At 36.6% G+C, this 21057-nt stretch overlaps 1 protein-coding gene, 1 long non-coding RNA gene and 1 pseudogene across 2 annotated transcripts; all 3 read left to right on the top strand.

The window, feature by feature from the left end:
* The first annotated feature begins 928 nt into the window (after positions 1-928).
* LOC122148512 lies at positions 929-10188 on the top strand (annotated as a pseudogene).
* On the top strand, positions 3536-5788 carry LOC122148532. The gene is made up of 3 exons (XR_006162433.1): positions 3536-3585; positions 3829-3936; positions 5623-5788. It is a non-coding gene; the product is annotated as an uncharacterized LOC122148532 (long non-coding RNA).
* A 287-nt stretch (positions 10189-10475) lies between the features above and the next one.
* LOC122148511 (pleckstrin homology domain-containing family A member 7-like) lies at positions 10476-18284 on the top strand. The gene is made up of 5 exons (XM_042774701.1): positions 10476-10531; positions 10852-10942; positions 11074-11156; positions 12588-12804; positions 18148-18284. Exons 1-5 carry the CDS (start codon positions 10481-10483, stop codon positions 18282-18284), a joined length of 579 nt encoding a protein of 192 aa, XP_042630635.1. The 5' UTR covers positions 10476-10480.
* Positions 18285-21057: the final 2773 nt, after the last annotated feature.

Raw genomic sequence — 21057 nt, 5'->3', positions numbered from 1 at the left:
GTATCAGAGGGGGCCTACACCTTCTTCTCAAACTCCTGTTTCAGGTACAGAGGAGGAGTGCACTGGGAGCAGGTGGAGAAACTGGGTCAAAGTACACAAGGAAGAACGCCAGGGTTCCGTGAGCGTACACATCCTTCGCTTTTACTGAGGCTAAATTCAGATAGTATACTTTTCTTTCTTTTTCTACCATGTAATGATAGGGCATATGGAGTTGGAGTACTATGGTGGTATGCCTCTCTGAATTCAGTCACAGACACACTGTACAGAGAGTAGTTAGAAGAGTTAGACGTTACTATGAAGAGTCATGGGATGGATCGCCCCCAAGTGGTTGAAAGCTTAATAAAATCGTCTTCACAGAAAACAGCACCCCAATATTAATTTTGTCAAATAGACATGAAATGCCATTCACAATTCATTTTACTTTTGTGTGAATTTTAACAAGACAAGTCTTGCACTTGCATCATTTTAAGCATCAGGATGTGTTGAGTTGTGAAAATTGGAAAGGTTGGAAAAAATATTTTATGTTCTTTAGAAGAAAATAAAGCAAAGACTAGAGCTGTTAGAGCTAATAAAATAATACACTGTGATTTAAAAGTTATGGTTCAGTAAGATTTATTTATTTATTTATGTGAATGTTGAAAGGTTTATTTGTTTAATCTAGGATGCATCAAATAGTATGACAGTAAAGACATTTATAATGTAACAGAAGTTTCATAAAATAAATGTTATTTTCAACTTTCTATTCATTAAAGAATCCTGAAAAAAAAGATAACAAATTTTATTTTACATTTTTATTATTTTCATTTTAATTTTGGAATAGACTTTAGTGAACCTGAATATCTATATATTTTTTTTTTCTCCAGATAATACATAGTAAATGTTTAAAATAATAAATAATTGCTTGGTTGTGACAGGTTTGTTTTCTACTGATGGGCACAATCCCATGTAGGACCCCTCCCATTCATCCGAAGTACGGCCCAATAGACAAGTACCAGTCTTTACCAAAGGCTGCACGGCAAAGCCCATCAACTGCTCCCCATCAGTTGCCCAGTGAATACAAATATTCCCATGACCGGCTTAATCACTTCCAGATGACCCACAGCCACATCCAGCGACCCTCGACGCATGACAACACCGTGTGGCAGCTCTACGAATGGCAACAGCGACAGCAATATCGCCACGGTAGCCCCACCGCCCCCGTGTACACTCCCGCTCCAGACTACTCCACAGCCGTATCCTCCACCAGAGTCAACTCTGACATTGCTCGCTCTATTTCCGTGCCTCCAACCCTGGCTGACATCCCTCCACCCGGGCCTCCTGGGCCCAGACTGCTGTCTCCACGCAGAGTCCACACACCTGCAGAACGCGTTACAGTCAAACCCCTGGAGGACAGGCCCACCATGGAGGTGCCACCGTCAAACTCTCCTCACCGTCTGCGCTCCTATAAGGTCAGTAGGTGACATGAACAACCACTCTGCTTATCCATAACATCCCAATCCACAGTAGTAGTATTTACAAGAAAATCTGTGGGATTATGAAAGATTTTGAGGTTAAAAAAAGTCTCTTATGCTCACCAAGGCTGTATTTGATTTTCAAACATACAGTAAGATCAGTAATATTGCTAATTATTACAATTTAAATACTTTTTTTTAATACCTATTAAAATATAATTTATTTCTGTGATGGCAAAGCTGAATTTTCAGCAGCCACTCAGTGTCACATGATCCTTCGGGAATCATTCTAATTAGCTGATTTGGTGATTAAGAAACATTTCAATGTTAAAAACAGTTGATTCATTTTGTATGGAAAAAAAAAAATATTTAATATTAATTTAATGCATCCTGTTTAATAAAATTAGTATTTAATGTAAAAAAAAAAAAAAAATGTCATCATGCATTATATGAACCTGACCTAAGCTTCTAAGCATTTGCAAGGAACAAAATGTCTGGCAGTAAGATTTAAAACTCTCCTTTAAAAAGGAGAAGTGGTCGAGTCTGAAAGAAGCCATGCATTAGACTAGAGACATCATGATGGATCTTAATACTGCTCAGAAACTCTTGATTAAATAACACCAGCCTTCAATGTTTTCAAACTGGCAGTATTAGTCCATCAACAGAGTTGTAATTCAGCATGAATTATCAGTAGTGTCTCTATAATGGAACCAGTACCAGACTCAGAAAAGTTACTTGAGTGGGAGGTATGATTCATTTTCTTTACTTAAAGTTCCTGTGTGTGTCCTTTTAAAAAACCTTTCATCTCAAGTTAGTTTTTACCCAGCAGGCAGACATCCAAATGATGACTTAAAACTTGGCTGAATCCATGGTGATTATTAAATCCAAATATGTTGTATTTCAAAAGTTTTAAATTATTAAAAGTATATTTTGGTGTGTACTGTCATTTTTACTTTTATGTACACTAACATTTACAAGTCTGGGTTCAGGAAGAATTTTTTGTTTAAACATATTTATACTTTCATTCAGCAAGAATGGATTAAAGGGATACTCCACCCCAAAATGAAAATTCTGTCATTAATCACTTACCCACATGTCGTTCCAAACCCGTAAAAGCTCCATTCGTCTTCGGAACACAATTTAAGATATTTTCGATTGAAAACCGGGAGGCGTGTGACTGTCCCATAGACTGCCAGGTAAATAACAGTGTCAAGGTCCATAAAAGGTATGAAAGTCATCATCAGAATACTCCATCTGCCATCAGACGTGCTATCTGGGTTATATATATTTGTTTTCTTTAAACTTACTTTCTTAAAAAAGTGTTCCCGTCGCTTCATATAACCCATCATTTACACGTCTAATGGCAGATGGAGTATTCTGAAGACGACTTTCTTACCTTTTATGGACCTTGACACTGTTATTTACTTGGCAGTCTGTGGGACAGTCACAGGCCTCACGGTTTTGATCCATAATATCTTTAATTGTGTTTTGAAGACGAACGGAGCTTGTACGTGTTTGGAACGACATGGGGGTAAGTGATTAATGATAAAATTTTCATTTTGTATCCCTTTAAGTTGATCAAAAGTGTCAGTAAAGACATTTATAATGTTACAAAAGGTTTCTATTTTAAAATAAATTCTGTTATAAAAAACACCCTAATAAAAAAATAATCATGCAAAAATTTATCATGATTTCCCCAGAAATAATTTTTCCATAACCGAAAAAAAGGTTGCTGAAAATTCAGCATTGCCACCACAAAAATAAATAACACTTAAACATAAAACTGGAGTAATGGCTGCTGAAAATTCAGAATTGCCACCACAGGAATAAATTACATTTTAAAATGTATCAAAATAGATAAGTTATTTTAAATTCTAGTAATAATTACTTTTTTTACTGTATTTTTTTTAATAAATAAATGCAGATAGTGTTATTATAGTGTTGCATGTTGACGAGCACATACTGAAAGACATATTGCTTATGTCTGTTTTTTGATTTAGTATATTTAAAATGCATTCATCTCTTTTCTTTTTATTTTATCCTGCTGCATCAGCCACAATAGAGAGACGCTCAATGCCTCCATCCGGCTATAATAACACATACAGTCAGTACACCCAGCCTGCATGGAAAAACGGTAAGTTTTCTTTCTGGAAAAAATATTTAGCGATTACAAATAGTTTGAAATGAGATTTGAAGGTTTACTTTGTCTCTTTTGTGCTGCTTTAAGATATCAGCAAAGTGGCATAAAATGACACCCAAAAAACCTCTGCTGGTGGAGCCAGTCCTCTTTTCATGGCTCTTATGGGCGCTCATGTAAATAATCTGATCACATAACTCTCTCTCTGCCCTGATTGTACCCTCACAACCTATGGTCCAGCCGGAGGAGCTCACCCTTCTCCTCATCCAGTTACGGAGACACCAGGCCATGATGGCAGGTGTGCGCAACAATGCGCTGGCCCACCTCCAGCAGTTGTCTCGGGTGAAGGTCAGGGCTCGGCCTGCCCAGCTAGCGTGCCTCTGCTGCTGTTATTTACCCCGCCTGGCTCTCTGTAGCTCCGTTGGCTTTGTTACATGATGCTTCTTTGTATTGCCGCATGGCATGTCATGCTTAGGGGATGTATTTAGATGTCCCACCATTGGCATGAATTTCATATGTAACTGGTCTGAGACAGTATGCATACTACATGAGTATGCTTCGCTGTTGCTCCAAACATCATAAATGCAAAGATCAAAATTGTTTGCATGCATAAAGTAGTAGGTGTACGCTGGAGTCTGTGCAAACCTTATCTGAAGTTCTGGTTTGATCTGGTTGCAGGATATGTGTAGATAATTTCAGGAGTAACGTCATAATAAACATGCTTTGTTATTGGTAGTAATAATATGTTGCTCTAAGCGTAATTTGCTTTGTACTGAATGCTTTGGCATCAAGGACTGTGGTAAAGTTAAACAAATATTCGGTAACACTTTACAATACGGTCTCATTTTTAACTAACATGAACTAACAATGGGCAATATATTTTTGCAGCATTTATTAACCTTTTGAAATGTTATTTCATAAAAATGTTCATGTTAGTTCACAATGCTTTAACAGATACAACAATTGATCATTAGTAAATGTTGAGATTAACATTAATAAATGCTATAGAAGTATTGTTGATTGTTATCTAATGTGATTAACTAATGTTAACAAATGAAACCTTATTGTTAAAAATATTACCAAATATTATTTTGTTTCTAACCTAATATCAAAGTAACACAATCAGAAAAAAACATTTTCTTAATCTATACTTTTGTTTTGATTTTTTCCTGTAAACATCCCTAAACAAACATAAATTTACTTGAGAAGCAAAATTACATATTACTATATATTAAGACTTATTTTTGCTTTATGCTTAGGTTAAAGCTTAAAACCTTTTTTTTTTTAGGTTTTGATGCTTAAAACAAAACACTAATTGCTGCCAAAGGGGGAAAAAAAATGTTTTTTAGGAATATAAAAGTGTATTCTCTTACTACTGTAGCTTACAAGACATAGCTTCTCAAGTAAAATTTACAAACTACTGTTCAAAAGGTATGGGCTTCAGGGCGACTTATGAAGAAATGTATTGATCAAAAGTGAGAGTAAAGACATTTATAATGTTATAGCTTTTTAAAAAATAATCGATCAATCACAGAATCAGCATATGAAAATGATTTCTGAAGGATCATGTGTCACTAAAGATTGTAGTAATGATGCTGAAAATTCAGCTTTTAACATCACAGGAATAAATTACATTTTCAAATATATTAAAATAGAAAAAGGTTTTTTAAATTGAAACAATGTTTCACAATATTACTGTTTTTAATGTGTTTTTTGATCAAATAAATGAAGCCTTGATGGGCATAAGAGACATCTTTTAAAAAAAATCTTAAAATCTTAAAAAAAAAAACTTTTGAGCGGTAGTGTCTATAAGCTGTAACTTGCATGTAAATGCGAACAGTGTTCAACAATAATGAGTGTGATATGTGTAGTATGTCCCAAAGTTGGCGTAATAGGTGCATAGCCAGCTATTGCTTTAATGCTAGTGCGGTGTTTTTGTTAGCCTAAAGTGTGTGGTGGATAAATGAAACAACTGATTAGTGTTAATTAAAGAGTAGAAGAGTGTCAATTGAAATATTTCCCTTGTACTTACAGGCTGATGACACATACATGCACTTGAAGAAGGACCTGGAATATTTAGATCTGAAGGTGGGACCTCTCCATTTCTGTCTCTCTATTCCTGTCTTACCTTCTGTATTAACACACTAACACAGCACAGAAACCTCACTTGAGGCAAGGAATCAAGAATTGGCTTTATTTCAGAAACTGTTTTGATATTTAGTAAATGCTAACTTTGTGGCATAATCAGGAATTACATGGTTTTAGGATGGTAATGGTAATAGTAATGATCCAGGCTCAAGGCTGGGTCCTCCTTTGACCTGTACACTGTCTATCTCCATTTGCCACAGATTGAAAAGTTTTAGAGCCATTGATCCTCATGGTTCACAGTGTGTTACAAACCTGCACTGCGGGGGGTTTGAGACCACTCTGGAACGTAAGCACTGTCAGCATCCAGAGTGTCCACGTTCCCATTGCTTTACACGGTGCACATAGCTTTGTGTTGGCACAAGCCTGGCACCTGCACGCCTATCCTCCCTGCCTTTTGTGAGTGATATGTTGTGCTGTGGGTATGTGTGAGACGGCAGGTCTGGATGGGACGGGCAAGCTCAGTGCATGTGCAGGGAATGACCCAGATTTAGCCAGCTGATTCGCCAATGCATTCTTTTTCTTTCTTTATCAAGCTATTTATCTCATAAGGTCCATCAGTATGATATCTAGTAATCGGTCTTATTCGGTAGAGTATTCCTCTGAAACTTCCCTTATGACCTCCAGTATCAGCGTTGGGGAAAATACTTCTTAAATTCCTCTTGAAACAATTATTTAGAAAACTTACTAGCTTCACTAAAAGCTGCTAACAAAAAGTAGCTAACTGCATCGAAGGGGGCAGATATGATTTCTTAAAAAAAAAAACAAGAGTTCAAACAAAATCAATTAGTAATATAATATTAATACATGATATAAACTAGGCTAACAGCATCCAACTTAATTTAGAAATAATACAACTAAACACTGTAATTTCTATACACTACCACTGAAAAGTTTGAGGTCAGTAAGATTAAAAAAATACTTTTATTCAGTAAGGATGCATTTAATTCATCAAAAGTGACAGTAAAAACATTTCTGTTTTAAATTAGTGCTGTTCTTTTGAACGTTCTATTAATCAAATAATCCTGAGAATTAAGATATTAAGGAGCACAACTGTTTTCAGCAGTGATAATAATAAGAAATCAGCGTATTAGAATGATTTATGAAACATCGTGTAAAATAGTGAAAATTCAGCTTTAAATATAAATTTCCGTTTTAAATTGTAAATGTATATTTTTAATAAATTGTAATAATATTTCACAATATTACTGTTTTTCTACATTTTGATCAAATAAATGCAGCTTTGGTGAGCAAAAGAAATTTCAAAGACAACTAAAAAGAATTATACTGACTTTTGTAAAGCAGCTTAAACTAAAATCTACAAAAACAACGTGCCAGAAACTTTTTATTGCTAAAATATATATTTTAATAATTACTACATATCACCTAAAGATAACTGCATATCACTACAAAAAGAAGACCTAAAATGCTGATTTAAATGATTTAAATATGTTTTTGATCCAGTTCATTTAAATGAATCTTCGGCATGATTTAAATAGGCTTTCCCAGCACTATTTGAAAGAGAAAAACATTCAAGCTTGGCTGCAAGGCTGTGTGTGAAATAATGCGCAAATAAAAAGTACAGGTAGCACTGTTTTGAAACTACCTAAGCTAAGTCATAGCTTTGCTTTTTTAGTTAGTTCCTCCCCTACATCGTCCAGTTCATCGTTGTCCAGAGCTTGGGTTTCTTTTATGAGTTGACCGTGCAGCATTTTCTGTGGAGCCTTTATTTTAGACATTGCATTTATGTCCCACAGCTGCATTCTGTTGGCATGAAGATCGTGAGACACCATCTTGCCATTGTGCTTCCAGAAAGCTTCAGCTCCTACATATGTGCATTAGAAATGAAGAATACTGTCTCACTGTGACTTTCAATACAGTGTCCATTGTATTGTGTTGGTCTTGCTTTGCTTGTGTTGAATAGATGTGTTTCTGTCTCTGGAGCTGTAAGACAAGGAGCCTTTATCTGTGAATTGTTTTATTAGGTGAGTGCGACAGAGACTCTGAAAGGACGGCGCCGGCAAAGCCAGTGAAGGTGGCAGAAAGTGATGTAGATGTGAGTATATAGGACAAATCAGTGCCCTAACCCAATTTCCTTGTCTGAACTGGTCCATAATGCTCTGTTTCCTACTGCAGGTGACACTCAGTCGGTTGTGTGAACAAGACAAAATACTGCAAGAGCTTGAGTTCAGACTCAGTGGACTTCAAGGATGATAAGGGTGATGGCACATTTTCCAAAGAAAAAAGCACGGTTGCTTTGATCCTTTGTCAGTGTTAATATCTTTGTTCTTTCTTCTAGGACAAGCTTGAGTCTGTTCTGGATGTGTCCCACCAGCAGATGGAGCAGTACAAGGATCAGCCAGCTCACGCTGAGAAGATCGCCTACCAGCAGCGACTCCTTCAAGAGGACCTGGTGCATATCCGAGCTGACATTTCTAGAGTGTCAACGGTGAGTATATTACGTGATGCAGACCTACAGTGCTTCCTATTAATGCATATTGATCTGAAAAATTGATACATTAGGGATTACAGGACATGAAGATTTAAAGTGCAGCAATTTTAGAAAAACAATTTCAGTGTGTAGTTTTGTTCTGTAATTTAACATTATAATAATATAATATAATATCCATTCTCCAAACCACTTGGGTCACAGCTAATATGATATGCTATAATATTCGTATGTTTGTATTGTTCAGGAGATGGAGAGAGCGTGGGTGGACTACAGCAGGTTGGAGCAGTCAGTGGAACAGCTGAAGGACGTCCTGCAGACTCAGATGAATCTCTGCACATCACCTCAGGTCTTTTTTTCTTAATTATTTTTTATAGTTTGCTATCATGTTTTTCTCTCGTCTTTTTGATCAGCTGCTTTATTATTATTTTTATTCATTTTGATATAAAATATGCAGTCACCTTTAGATAGAATCCATGTTATTTTAGTTTCATTGAAATACTATTATATGTTTTGTTCATATTTTAAAGTAGCTTTTAATTCAAAATTAATTTTATTTTACTTTCTTCTGTAGTTTTTTGTTTTTTAGTGCTGGGCAACAATTAATTGTGATTAATCGCATCCAACATAAAAGTTTTTGTTTACATAGTGTGTACTGTGTATATTTATTATGTATATATTAATACATAACATGCCTGTATATATTTATATATTGATAGATTATTTAAATATTAAATATATTTATATATAATATAAATTATATGAAATATAGATATATACATGTAAATACTGTATATGTATGTGTGTGTGTATTTAAATATACAAGATAAATATAATAAACACATATTATGTAAATGAAAACTATGTGTGTGTGTATTTAAATATACAAGATAAATATAATAAACACATATTATGTAAATGAAAACTATTATTTTGGATGCGATTAATCATTGCCTAGCACTATTTTTTTTTTTTAATTTTTTTTTTTTTTTTATTAGGTTTAGTTTATTTTGCTCAGTTTATTTTAGTACTTAAGTTTAAACTACATAAAAATTAGATTTCATTTAATGTTTATGGCCTGTTCACACCAAGAACTGTAACTATATCAACATCCACACCAAGGCACGCATGTTTATGATAACATTGTTTATCATAAACGTGCGCTGCAGTTATGTCATATGCCTCTTTAAATGCTCAATGGCTTTAAAGTTAGTGGATTTTTGATGGGCTGTCAATGCTTTAAAAAAAAGAAAAAAAGTGCCACTAGTGTTATTAGTTGTCTTTTACATTTAAATAGATTTTTAAAACTATATTTTTATCTAAGTGTATAGGTCATAGGTAAGATTTCATTTACCTTTTTCAAAACCTTGGCAGATTAAAACTAAACTTTTTTTTTCATTTTTTTTTTTAAATCTTTTTTTTTAAAGCTGTGATTTATGTTTATATGTACTTGTGGAATTTATCTGTGGTCATTGTTCTGTCTGTTTTATTGTTATGTTAAAATAAAATAAAGCATTAAGAAAAGCAAGAAAAAAAATCATATCGTTATCGTTACAGTTATCATCTTTGGTATGAACAGGCCTTTATTTTATTTCAAGTAATGAAAATGCTTTATATAGTTTAAGTAATAATAATCCTGACTAGAATAAAAATAGGATTTGAAGACTTTTGAATAGGTGTGTTTTTGTTCTCAGGAGAAAAATCAGTTGAGGAGGGAGCTCTGGAGGATAGAGGACGTGATGACTGGACTCAGCTCATCCAAAGAAACCTTCTAAAAATCACCATAGACTCAGTGAAGAACCCAGGTAAGAATGGACAAGTTAGATAGGGTTAATAAACCTACTACAGAGCATGTTCTTTTTAATATGTAACTCTTGCTTTTGTTTCCAGAGAGAAAACTTGTGCCTTCAGTGACAGAGTCAACAGTGCCTTCTCGGTGCATGACCCCGTCCACAGTCGAGGTGCGGTCACCCCGGCGCAGTCTTACCTCCAGTCCGTTACAATGAGGTTTTTGACAATGATGTGTTGTTTTTCAGCATCCTTACTCTATGCCCAGATGGGTATGTGTTACTTGACTGGTGCTATTCCTAAAATGATTGTATTGTAACTAATTAACAATGCCTGATGGTTTACTCAATTGTGTAATTTTGGTTTTTAGGAAGAGGATGATGCCTCCACCCAGACCACCTTTGCCCCTCCTCTATGATGAGGACACACCCCCTGTTGTCCCGCCCCTACCTAAAGAAACAAACCGGCCATCAGACACACTTCTGTCCGTGGCCTCAAACGACAAATCTGATGAGAGGAAAACGTGACAGAGAAAGCAGCTATGTGAATGGAGACTGCAGGGTAATAAACTCACTCGTGAAATTCATTGATATTGTCAAGTTTATTGTCATCAGTGTTGTTATTGTTAACTAAAACTATTAAAATAAAATTTGTTTAAGTATATGTATAGATGAAAAAAAACTTAAAAAATAGTAACTAAGTGAAATAAAATTACTAAAACAAAAACTGGAAGAAAAAAATTTAATAATGTAATGGCATTGGAAAAAGTTTTTTTTTAATAATTACCTTATACTTTATCACCATCCATGTGACAGTAATATTTTAGTCTTTGCATTGTGATTGCTTTGCAGTAAGGATTAAATAAAATGTTTGTGCTTTAGGTGGAACTGCGGTCCTACCTGAGTGAACCAGAGCTTCCTGGAACAGGAACAGATCAAGTGGACCCAGGCTACCTGACTCTTCAAAGAAGAGGTGAAATATTACTGCTTTTGATCATTCGGGTTATCTTTAAGACACATGATGCTTATAGGGGTAAAATGCCATTTAACAAGTTGTAATACCAGTCTACCTGAAAAAGATGAACCATTTTTGTGATCACTTAGGCCTGTCAGGCTCCTCTTCCAGAATAAACCAGTACGGTGTGACTTCCTATTCACTGAGAGGAGATTCAGCATTATCGACAACAGTGAGCACCTGATTACTGTAGAACTGATACTTAATTTAATTATTTATTCATATTTAAATATATTTATAATTTATTATATTTAATACAAAAATTAATGTAGAATATTTAATGTAGACAGACTGACAGACACAGACAGACAGACAGACAGACAGACAGATAGAAAGACAGACAGACAGACACAGACAGACAGACAGACAGACACAGACAGATAGACAGACAGAGAGATAGAAAGACAGACAGACAGACACAGACAGATAGACACAGACAGACAGACAGACATACAGATAGATAGATAGATGGACACAGACAGACAGACAGACACAGACAGACAGACAGATAGGGAGACAGACAGATAGACAGACACAGACAGACAGACAGACACAGACAGAAAGGCAGACACAGACAGACAGACAGACAGACAGACAGACACAGACAGACAGACAGACACACAGATAGATAGACAGACAGACAGACAGACAGATAGAAAGACAGAGAGACACAGACATACAGACAGACAGACAGACAGACAGACAGACACAGACAGACGACAAAACAGACAGACAGGGACACAGACAGATAGACACAGACAGACAGACAGATAGATAGACAGACACAGACAGACAGACAGACAGACAGATAGGGAGACAGACAGATAGACAGACACAGACAGACAGACACACAGACAGACAGACAGATAGAAAGACAGAGAGACACAGACATACAGACAGACAGACACAGACAGACAGACAGACAGACAGACAGATAGACACAGACAGACAGACAGACAAACAAACAAACAGAGAGACAGATAGATAGACAGACAAACAGACAGACACATACAGACAGACAGACACAGACATACAGACAGACAGACAGACAAACAAACAAACAAACAAACAAACCAGCAGAGAGACAGATAGATAGACAGACAGACACAGACACAGACAAAAAGACAGACACAGACAGACAGACAGACAGACAGAAAGACAGATAGATAGACAGACACAGACAGACAGACACAGACAGACAGACAGATAGATAGACAGACAGACAGATAGAAAGACAGACAGACAGACACAGACAGACAGACAGACAGACAAACAAACAGAGACAGACAGACAGACAGACAGATAGATAGATAGATAGATAGATAGATAGATAGATAGATAGATAGACAGACAGACAGACAGATAGACAGACACAGACAGACAGACGGATGATAGATAGATAGATAGATAGATAGATAGATAGATAGATAGATAGATAGATAGATAGATAGATAGATAGATAGATAGATAGATAGATAGATAGATAGAACATTGTAACAGTTGTCCTCGTGCATTGTGGAAATAAAAAAATTTAAAAAATAAATAAAAAGCTAGAAAAAGCTTCTACATGTAAAATGTTCAATCTTTATCTTGTGACATGTAGGAGAGACCAAAGAGTGCCTTGGAGCGGCTGTGTTTGGGAGAGTATCAGCCTGATCACCTGCCGCAGAGAGGGAGGATGAGTGTGGAGGAGCAGCTGGAGAGAATGAAAAGGCACCAGAGAGCTCTAGTGCGCGAGCGCAAACGTAACATGAGTCAGGGTGAGCGACATCCCGAGATCCCACACCCCCACACTACACACAAGCACCTGCCCACCATCAGTACGTTACTCCCTCCCCAATAATAAGCACAGGGACCTTCGCTACGGCCCTCCCCGATAAGGCCACAAAACACAAAGCTAACATGCTAACACACTTTTTGCCCCATGAACAGCTCAGCTTTACATTAACAAGCCATGGGTGGGAAAGGTCCGTGCTGTGGGTGTGTTTTTAGGGATTCTCCCAGAATGTGGACAGACGCATGAAGTTTGTTACGGTCCTGCAATGGACTCCTGGCTTCTCCTGCACAGACCGTGAATATATTTGAATGTGAAGGAAAAAACGGATAACATCATCCCTGACTGCCTTTCTGATCTCTCACAATGGAGTTGAAACATTTTTTTTTTATGCTTGTTTTCTCAAATGTTAATTCACTAAATTATTTATTATAATCTAAATATATTTTCTGAAATAATTTGTAAAGCTATATTTTGTATGAACATAATATGGTGGGAATTATTGACCCTGTTGCCTCGTATTAACCACAAATTAATTCTTGTTGGTAATTAACTGGGTATGAAGGGAATTCTGTGTGCAATCATTCTTAATCATCATCTCCTATAGAAGAATAAATCAGTGAAGTGCCTCTTCATTCTAACCCGAACATCAGTGTCAGAAAATCCTGCTTCAGCTCAAACACTCTGAGAATGATTTCAAATTAAACTATGGAGTGCAACAGTCCCATCCACTTGGTTTTCAGGGGCTTTGGTTCCAGAAGTAGTTTAACCATTCATTTTTTTCCCATAGGGATTCCCATTATTTTACAGTTAGGCCATGTTATATGAACCAAACCAACCAACTTTAAAGTGAATTACAGCATTACAAACTACAAACTTCTTTGCAGAATCGTGAAAAATAAAGTTTTTCCCCAGAAAATTGTTTCAAAATATGTTGAAATAAATGTCTTCAACAACCTTAACAACCCTGTAGCTCACAGTAGGTCTATCTTCAACAGTTTATAGGTTATTGTTAAAAATCATGTATGTGATTTTTACTTTGGAACCAGACTGTTGCACTCTATTGCTCATATAATGTGGCCATGAGAGCTTGCACTCATTTAGTAAATTGCTTTGTTTGCAAATTGCTAATGGTAGGAAATAACCATTTGAGTAGGACCATTATGTCTTGATTAGCAAGTATTATTGCTGAGTCGGTGGCTCAAAAAGAGTGTTTGGCCCAATCAAACACTTAGCCACCTTTTTAAATTTACTGGCAATCAGAGTAATCAGCAGGAACTGCCTGATATTTGGGTTTTCTTTGCTGCAAAATCGCCTTTGTTTTTTTGTGTTTTTTTTTTATTATGCTGCACTCAAAGGTGTTTCTGCTGCTCACGCTGTTGCTCTAAAGTCTTTCACTGACTCAGTTAATGAATGCTTACATCAATGTTGAGGATTGCATTTTGGGAAACCACATTTCCAATTCACGCACTTAATTCAACTGGAAAACCCATGCAATAATCAGTTCACATTGTTTTTTAGAGAGTCACGCTGGAAATTGCCCCATTGTCTTGATTCCTGGGGACAGTTGACACCACTCAAGATGTAAATTATGAACAGTCTTTATCAGATAGTTATAACTGCTATCAGCTTTATGTCTAAAAAAGAGGATGAGAAAGAAATGGCCAATGGTTTTCATATTACAGCAGTTAAAAACTACAATACTCACAGTTTAGTTTGAGTTATCTTAGTAAAATATCTATTCAGTCTACTAGCACCAATTCCAGTTTGGCTCACTCAGTGAAAATTGAAACTCACTTCTCTATTAATCATGGTGATGTTTTATTGTTGTTTCTCTAACAGCTGCCGATGAGAGGGGTGTAACATTTTTCTAACCCTAGTTTCAAACTGACAAACTTGACATCATTATCAACTGATACAGACTTTTTCCTCTTAAACCGTTAAAAATCCCACACACATGAACATCTTTGTATCTCTGTAGATTATTTTGGCAAAAAAAAGACCCCATGAATTAAAATTGTTTGTTCTGTTTTAGCTTCGATCTGTATGCCGGTGTGCGCTTAAATTTAACTTTAAGCCCAAATGTACAATTTATAGGCTTTCACTTCTTGGAAAACAGACCAAAAAAATTTAATGATTTTTTTATCAACAACAAGCACCAAAAAAATCTTTATAGAGTGATAATGTTCCTCAAACCACTGTACCACTCTGTACTGTACCCACTCTGACTAGCAATAGCAAGAAGAAAATCAAGTTCACAAGGGATGAGCTCTTTAATATGCCCTAGTGCATATTGTAATGAGGAAATACTGTACACTTCCATTCAAAAGTTAAGGCAAGATTTAATTCATTTATTTTTTTTAATTAAGTCTCTAATGCTCACCAAGGCTGCATTTATTTGATCAAAATACAGTAATATTGTGAAATATTAGTACAATTTAAAATAATATTATAATTATATTATAATATAATTCAAAATGATTAATTTATTCCTGTGATGGGAAAATTCAGTGGCCATTACTCATTTGTAACATATAAATGTCTTTACTGTCACTTTTGATTCAGTTGAATGTGTCCTTGCTAAATAAAAGTATTAAAAATTTCTTTAAAAAAAATAAACAAAATTCACTGACCTGAAATTTTAGGAAGAGTAGTACCATCAACTGCAGGACAAAAAACTGCACTGGTCAAGGGACATTTCATGGGGGTCTTTAACCACACCAGCATCTTCATCGCTCGTTGGAACATGTTTGTCAGTAGGCAGTGATGTTGTATGTTTGTATAGAGTCATGAACTGTTTCTATCCGTGATATAAAAAGAACCATAATTAAATAACAAACAAAACTTGATAGCAAACTAGCTGTATTGAGACAAATATGATATTGTCAGTACATCAATGTCTGAACTCCAGTCACCATCTTATTTTCTTCATTTTTCTAATGTTGAAGTTTGCACTAAAGGCACAAATAAAATTTAGAATTCTTTAATTAATTTTTTATTCATTGCAGTGTGAATGTATCTTTGACAACCTGAGTTATAGAGTGTATAAGTGGGTAAAATGAAATGGATGGTTTTGCATGGTTGTTTAATTGTTCAAGTGATTTAAGCTGTTATGCATGTATAGATGTGGTTCAACTACATAATTCTACAGCGCACGATTTTATTTGCATAATTTGGTGATGGGGATGGGTGATTTGTAAGTAGTGGCACATTTCCTAAAAATGCTCTGTATGTAATTGTCTTTTTTTTCCCACTCTCATCATTTTCTGTCTTTCTCACCGATGTGTCAACAAAACCAGGTTTAAATTTAAAGAAGGTAGTTTTATCCAAAAAGGGGGAAAAATTGCTGAAAATTTACTCACCACCGGTCAGGCCATCCAAGAATATCGTTGAGTAATGTTACATCTTTTCAAATCTATTACATCACTTACTCACCAATGCAGTGAATGGTTGCCGTCAGAATCAACGAGTCCAAACAGCTGATAAAAAACATCACAATAATCCACAAGTAATCCGCACGACTCCAATCAATTCATCAGTCCATCAGTTATCGTCTTGTTGAAGAGGGGGGGAAAAAGCAGCGTGTTTGTAATAAACAAATGCACTTGGAAATTTTTTACTTCAAGCTGTTGCTTCTGAGTCCTATATCTGAAATATTGCTTTCTCCAGTGAAAAACTCATCTTGCCGGAAATAGAAAGAGAAATATGCACAGATAAGCACTGGTTTAACGGAAAACAGATTGTAAACAAATATGTTGGTTGATTTTGGATGTGAGAGAGAACAACGGAATGAATTCCTTCATTGGAGGACTCATTATTATGGATTTTAAACTGCTATTTTGATCCGAAGTGAGAGTTTAAAGTTAAAACGCCTTAATGCTGGACATTTATTCTTACAAAACATGCTTTTTGCTTGACCAAGATGTTAATTTATGGACTGGACTTGTGGATTGATGGTTTTTATCAGCTGTTTGAACGCTCTTGCTGACAGGCACCCATTCACTGCAGAGGATCCATTGGTGAGCACCGTGAGTATATGATACAATCTTGGATGAGGTACAATTTGCAGACTAATTTTCAATTTTGGGGGGTGGACTATTCCTTTCAAGTGTGCAGGGAGATAAACGTTACACAACAACCATTAAAACGACTGCCAGTAAGGACTTGTTGACTGATCATTTGATTTTTCCACAAGCTGTTAACCTAACAGATATTGTCAAATAGCTTGTTTGGACCAGTTAGATCTGCCACAATATATTAAGTTTCACCAATTAAATTATTCAGCTCCTTTATTCATCTGCTTTTTATTTGACAAAGAGATATTGTGTGTCCAACCCATATGAGGTTTTATATACAGGATCCAAGGCGACATCTCCAGGGGTGGTATTAGACGATGATGTGTGAGCATATAAAGCTGTATATATTGTTAGTCGTTCGCCCTCATTGACGATGGGAAAAAAAAATTGATTTGCAGCAACCAGAACAGGCCTTACCTGCTGGAATCAACAGGCTGTCTGGGCAACTTATCAGATGTAATGGACTGCACTGTTGAGGCCCCTAACGGCCAGTGAAACATACAAGGAGCTGGAAAAGCGCTGGGAGCCGGCGAGTGTCTGTGGACATTTGGTGTGTCGACTTCTTACTGGAAGAGGTATAGTCAAATTATAGTGACATTGTGCCGACATATCAAAATCACCTGATTCGCAATCCTTCCCAGTTGGGTTTTAAACCCTGTAGACAGCCTGAAGTGTATTGAAATAATATTCGCAACCAAGAAAAAAAATTTATTGTTTGTGTAATTAAATATCATCTTCCTGAGATATATAATTGGGGAGACAAGTAGAGTTACGATATTTACATGCATTTTAAGTCTTCCACTATGCTGTTATAGGTATTTACATTATAAGCCATTGAGAATTTCATTAATAAAAAAAAAAATTCATAAAGAATAAACATGATGTATGGCTATTTAAATAAAAGCTAAGTCTGTTTCCTATCCAGGTAAGTGTTATCTTGAATAGTGATTACACAATATGAAAAGTTATTCTTACATTTACTTTATAAAAAATCAGTTAGAGTTCCAGCACAACAAACACATGTACCACAACCTGAACTCTAGTTTTTTGCTCAAAACATATACTGTAAACTATCAATCAGACGACCAAAGGTATGTAGTAGATTTATAGGCATAACAGCATTTTCAGCAAAGTTTTGAATACATAAGTAACTTAGAGGGTCTTATTACCATTTAAATAATTAAATATCACGTATGATACAGCTGGCTTTTAAGGTAAAGTTAATTGTAAGTATTACGTTGCAGTGCTTGGTTTGTAATTATTTTGAGACAAGGTACTAACTCAAGTGTATTGTGGGGATTCCTCTGTTTCAGCTGTCTACGCCACAGAAGGTGTCCCATCCCAGAGCGAGCTCATGGATGTGGAGTCAGAAGAAGAACTGGATGTCCGCGAGAGAGAAGGAGACTGTTATCAGCACCATAGCAAAGATGAAAAAGGCCTACTGTTCTAAGCTCGAGGGTATGGGCCGGGAAAATACAGACTTAAGCAGATGTAAATGATGCATTTGTATGTATTTGGAGAGTGCTGAGTCTTGGTGTGTGGGTGGCTGGTTTTAGTGTGAGGTCCCCATGGAGGCAGAGCAGATAGTTTTGGAGGAGCTGGAATAAAGAGCTGCAGCAGCAGGGAGAGGATCACGAGGTTCATCGCGCTCTCGCCACAGAGGAAAGCACCAAGCCACCGGGAGACATTATCCAGCATCTCTGGAAATATTATTGTTTTTTATCATACACAATGCCATCCTGATATTTATAAGTGAATTTTTATGTTTTGTTTTGCAGCCAAAGCCATGTCTGAGTGCTAAAAAGTGGAGAAGCTTTCTTGGAAACCCAAAGATCATTTTGTGTGTGTGTGTGTGTGTTTTTCAGGTTCTCTGATGTTTATAACTTTTTATATGTGAGATTGGTTTTATTAATTTGACTGGTGAGCACTTTGAAAGTTAAACTTTCAGTTACACTTTGACATAGTTGACAGAAACTCTGTTTAATTTAGCAGTGACGTTATTTTTATCACCATGTAATAGTGATTCAACTTTGAAGTGTTGTGTATTAGTATAACAATATGCCATTTTATTTCAATTGATTTCATTTCAGAAAAACTGTCATCTTAACAGTATTGATTAATCATTAAAAAGTCATCATTGGCATATGCAGACTGACAATAGGCCTTAGAATATAAGTTATTTCCTGTCTATTAACACATAATAAGAGGTTAGGTATACCATTATTCATTTGTTATATTGCCTTTTCATATCCGTTTGTAGAACAAACTTTTTCGTTTTATAAGTCTTGACTCTTTACTTCTATATTTTCACACACTAAAAGTGACACTGTCTGCAAATTCCGGTACCCGTCCTCAGTTTCCGTGAGATAGTCTTCAGTAGTTCAGTGAAAGACTGTCACTCTGCTTCACCGACACCCGCCAATTTATTTGAAATTCATAAGGGTGAGTACTGTTAGACTGAGACCGGAGCGTGACGTCTTGTAATGAAACTATGCCTTTTTGATTCTGTAGAGAAGCAAAAACCGTTCTCAAACAAGACCAGGGGCAAGTCCAAATAACCCTGTGACAACAGACAGTAATTTAATCATTTAAAATCGACAAACCAACAATTTTCCAAATTTTAACAGAAATGCAACTAAATGATGCCTCTCACTCTCCAGTAGTATTCTCCGACCCTCTTCTCTATCTACTCTGGGAACAAATTTTAGGAGAGTACAACGTAGAATAGCCAACAAACGCCAATTTATGTGGATTTATTAACAAATGCCATGGGTTTAAAGTTCTTTTTCTTGTCCTCCTTTTGAGGAAGTCCTGTGTGTGTGACCTGTTTTCTTGAGCTCTGTGTTGGATGAAGGCGTTTCCCTCCTCCTCGCACTCGTGTGTGTTCTGAAATGGTTGTAGAGGGGCCCTTCAGAAATTCTGAACTTAGGGGACCTTCTCGGAACACCACGACCAGCGCCTCGCACCTCTCGGCAGGGCGGGTCGGGCTGTGAAGAGGAAGAAACAGCAGGTTCCACCAAACCAAAATCCACAACAGACTCGGGTGTTCATTACAGTATAATCTCAGTCATAGGCAAAGCTTACCCAGGACGTCATTTCAACAATACGCTATCCCGCATCACGCTGATCAAACACTTCATGGCCAACCTGCAGCGCTTGTAATAGGGAGCTATGACCCTCACTCAGACCCCAGCCCACGGTGTCTCCTGTTCCTCAATGATAACCTAACTTCCCATCAGAAGACCCCTGAGGATACTGGTGCCTCGAGCTCATGCATTAAATCATTCACGATCCTCTGCACCTCTACAGACACAACGATCCAACATATACCACCCTCTGCAATTACACAGAGTACAACTCCAGGCTATCAGTATTTGCCCATGATTCACAATGTAGGCGGATACAGCAGCATTGATAGTACTTGCACAATTTTACCTAGAATATTAAAATGTCTGGTTTATGAGAGTATATCGTTAAAGATAAGACAGTGGATTAAAGGTGCTCATGTATATTTTAACCAAGTGTAGATTTGCAATTGTGACCTTGTTCCTATGTGCTCAAAAGGTAAATGACAGGATATTACCAGTGGTTGCGCTTTAAAGGTCAGAGCAATAGTTACCTGACTGGTGATCACTGTACGGAACAAAATATGTGGCGTACATGAGTGTCATCTGATCTTGAGTAAAATCCCATCTCCACACAAACCGGGGGTTTTTGGACAGTGTCCTCATTCAACACAAGTAGGGAGGTTGCTGGCTCAGCAACCCCTTCACTCTCGAGCCCTTAGAGACTCACCGCTGCGGAAAATGGGACGTCCCACTTGTGATCGCCCGAAATAAACAAGACGTCCAGTGTGCTCTTTCTGTTCCTGTCAGGACATGAAAACATAATAATATCAAGCAAGAAATGTGTGAAAATGGGGGTTAAATGTTCAGAACATTAGCATAATTGTCCCTGAACATCACAACAAATTAGTATTAATAGACTCAGAAAAGCACTTGCTAACCCAGGTTCCTGCTCCCATCAGCCTACAAACAAGCACCTTCTGCTTCCGTTCCGTCGGTCCATAAATTTTGCTGATCCCCATTGTATAGTCTCTAGTCCTGCCAGTAAAGGTCGACAGAGATTCAGTTCAGTCAATTAGCTTCCGTTCAGGCCCATATATATGTGGTATATCTATATCTTCATATATCTATCCGCACCTCCATTTCCCATATAAACTA

The sequence above is a fragment of the Cyprinus carpio genome, chromosome A18 (assembly GCF_018340385.1).
Source record: "Cyprinus carpio isolate SPL01 chromosome A18, ASM1834038v1, whole genome shotgun sequence".
Classification (NCBI taxonomy): domain Eukaryota; kingdom Metazoa; phylum Chordata; class Actinopteri; order Cypriniformes; family Cyprinidae; genus Cyprinus; species Cyprinus carpio.
This window is presented reverse-complemented; position numbering and strand designations above follow the sequence as displayed.

Bases quoted from the DNA above. Each gene is read 5' to 3' on its own strand.
- LOC122148511 (XM_042774701.1), top strand. From the start codon at position 10,481: ATGAGAGGAAAACGTGACAGAGAAAGCAGCTATGTGAATGGAGACTGC. The intron at 10,532-10,851 runs GTAATAAACTCA...TTTGTGCTTTAG, and splicing joins ATGTGAATGGAGACTGCAGG to GTGGAACTGCGGTCCTACCT. The intron at 12,805-18,147 runs GTACGTTACTCC...CCTCTGTTTCAG, and splicing joins CAAGCACCTGCCCACCATCA to CTGTCTACGCCACAGAAGGT.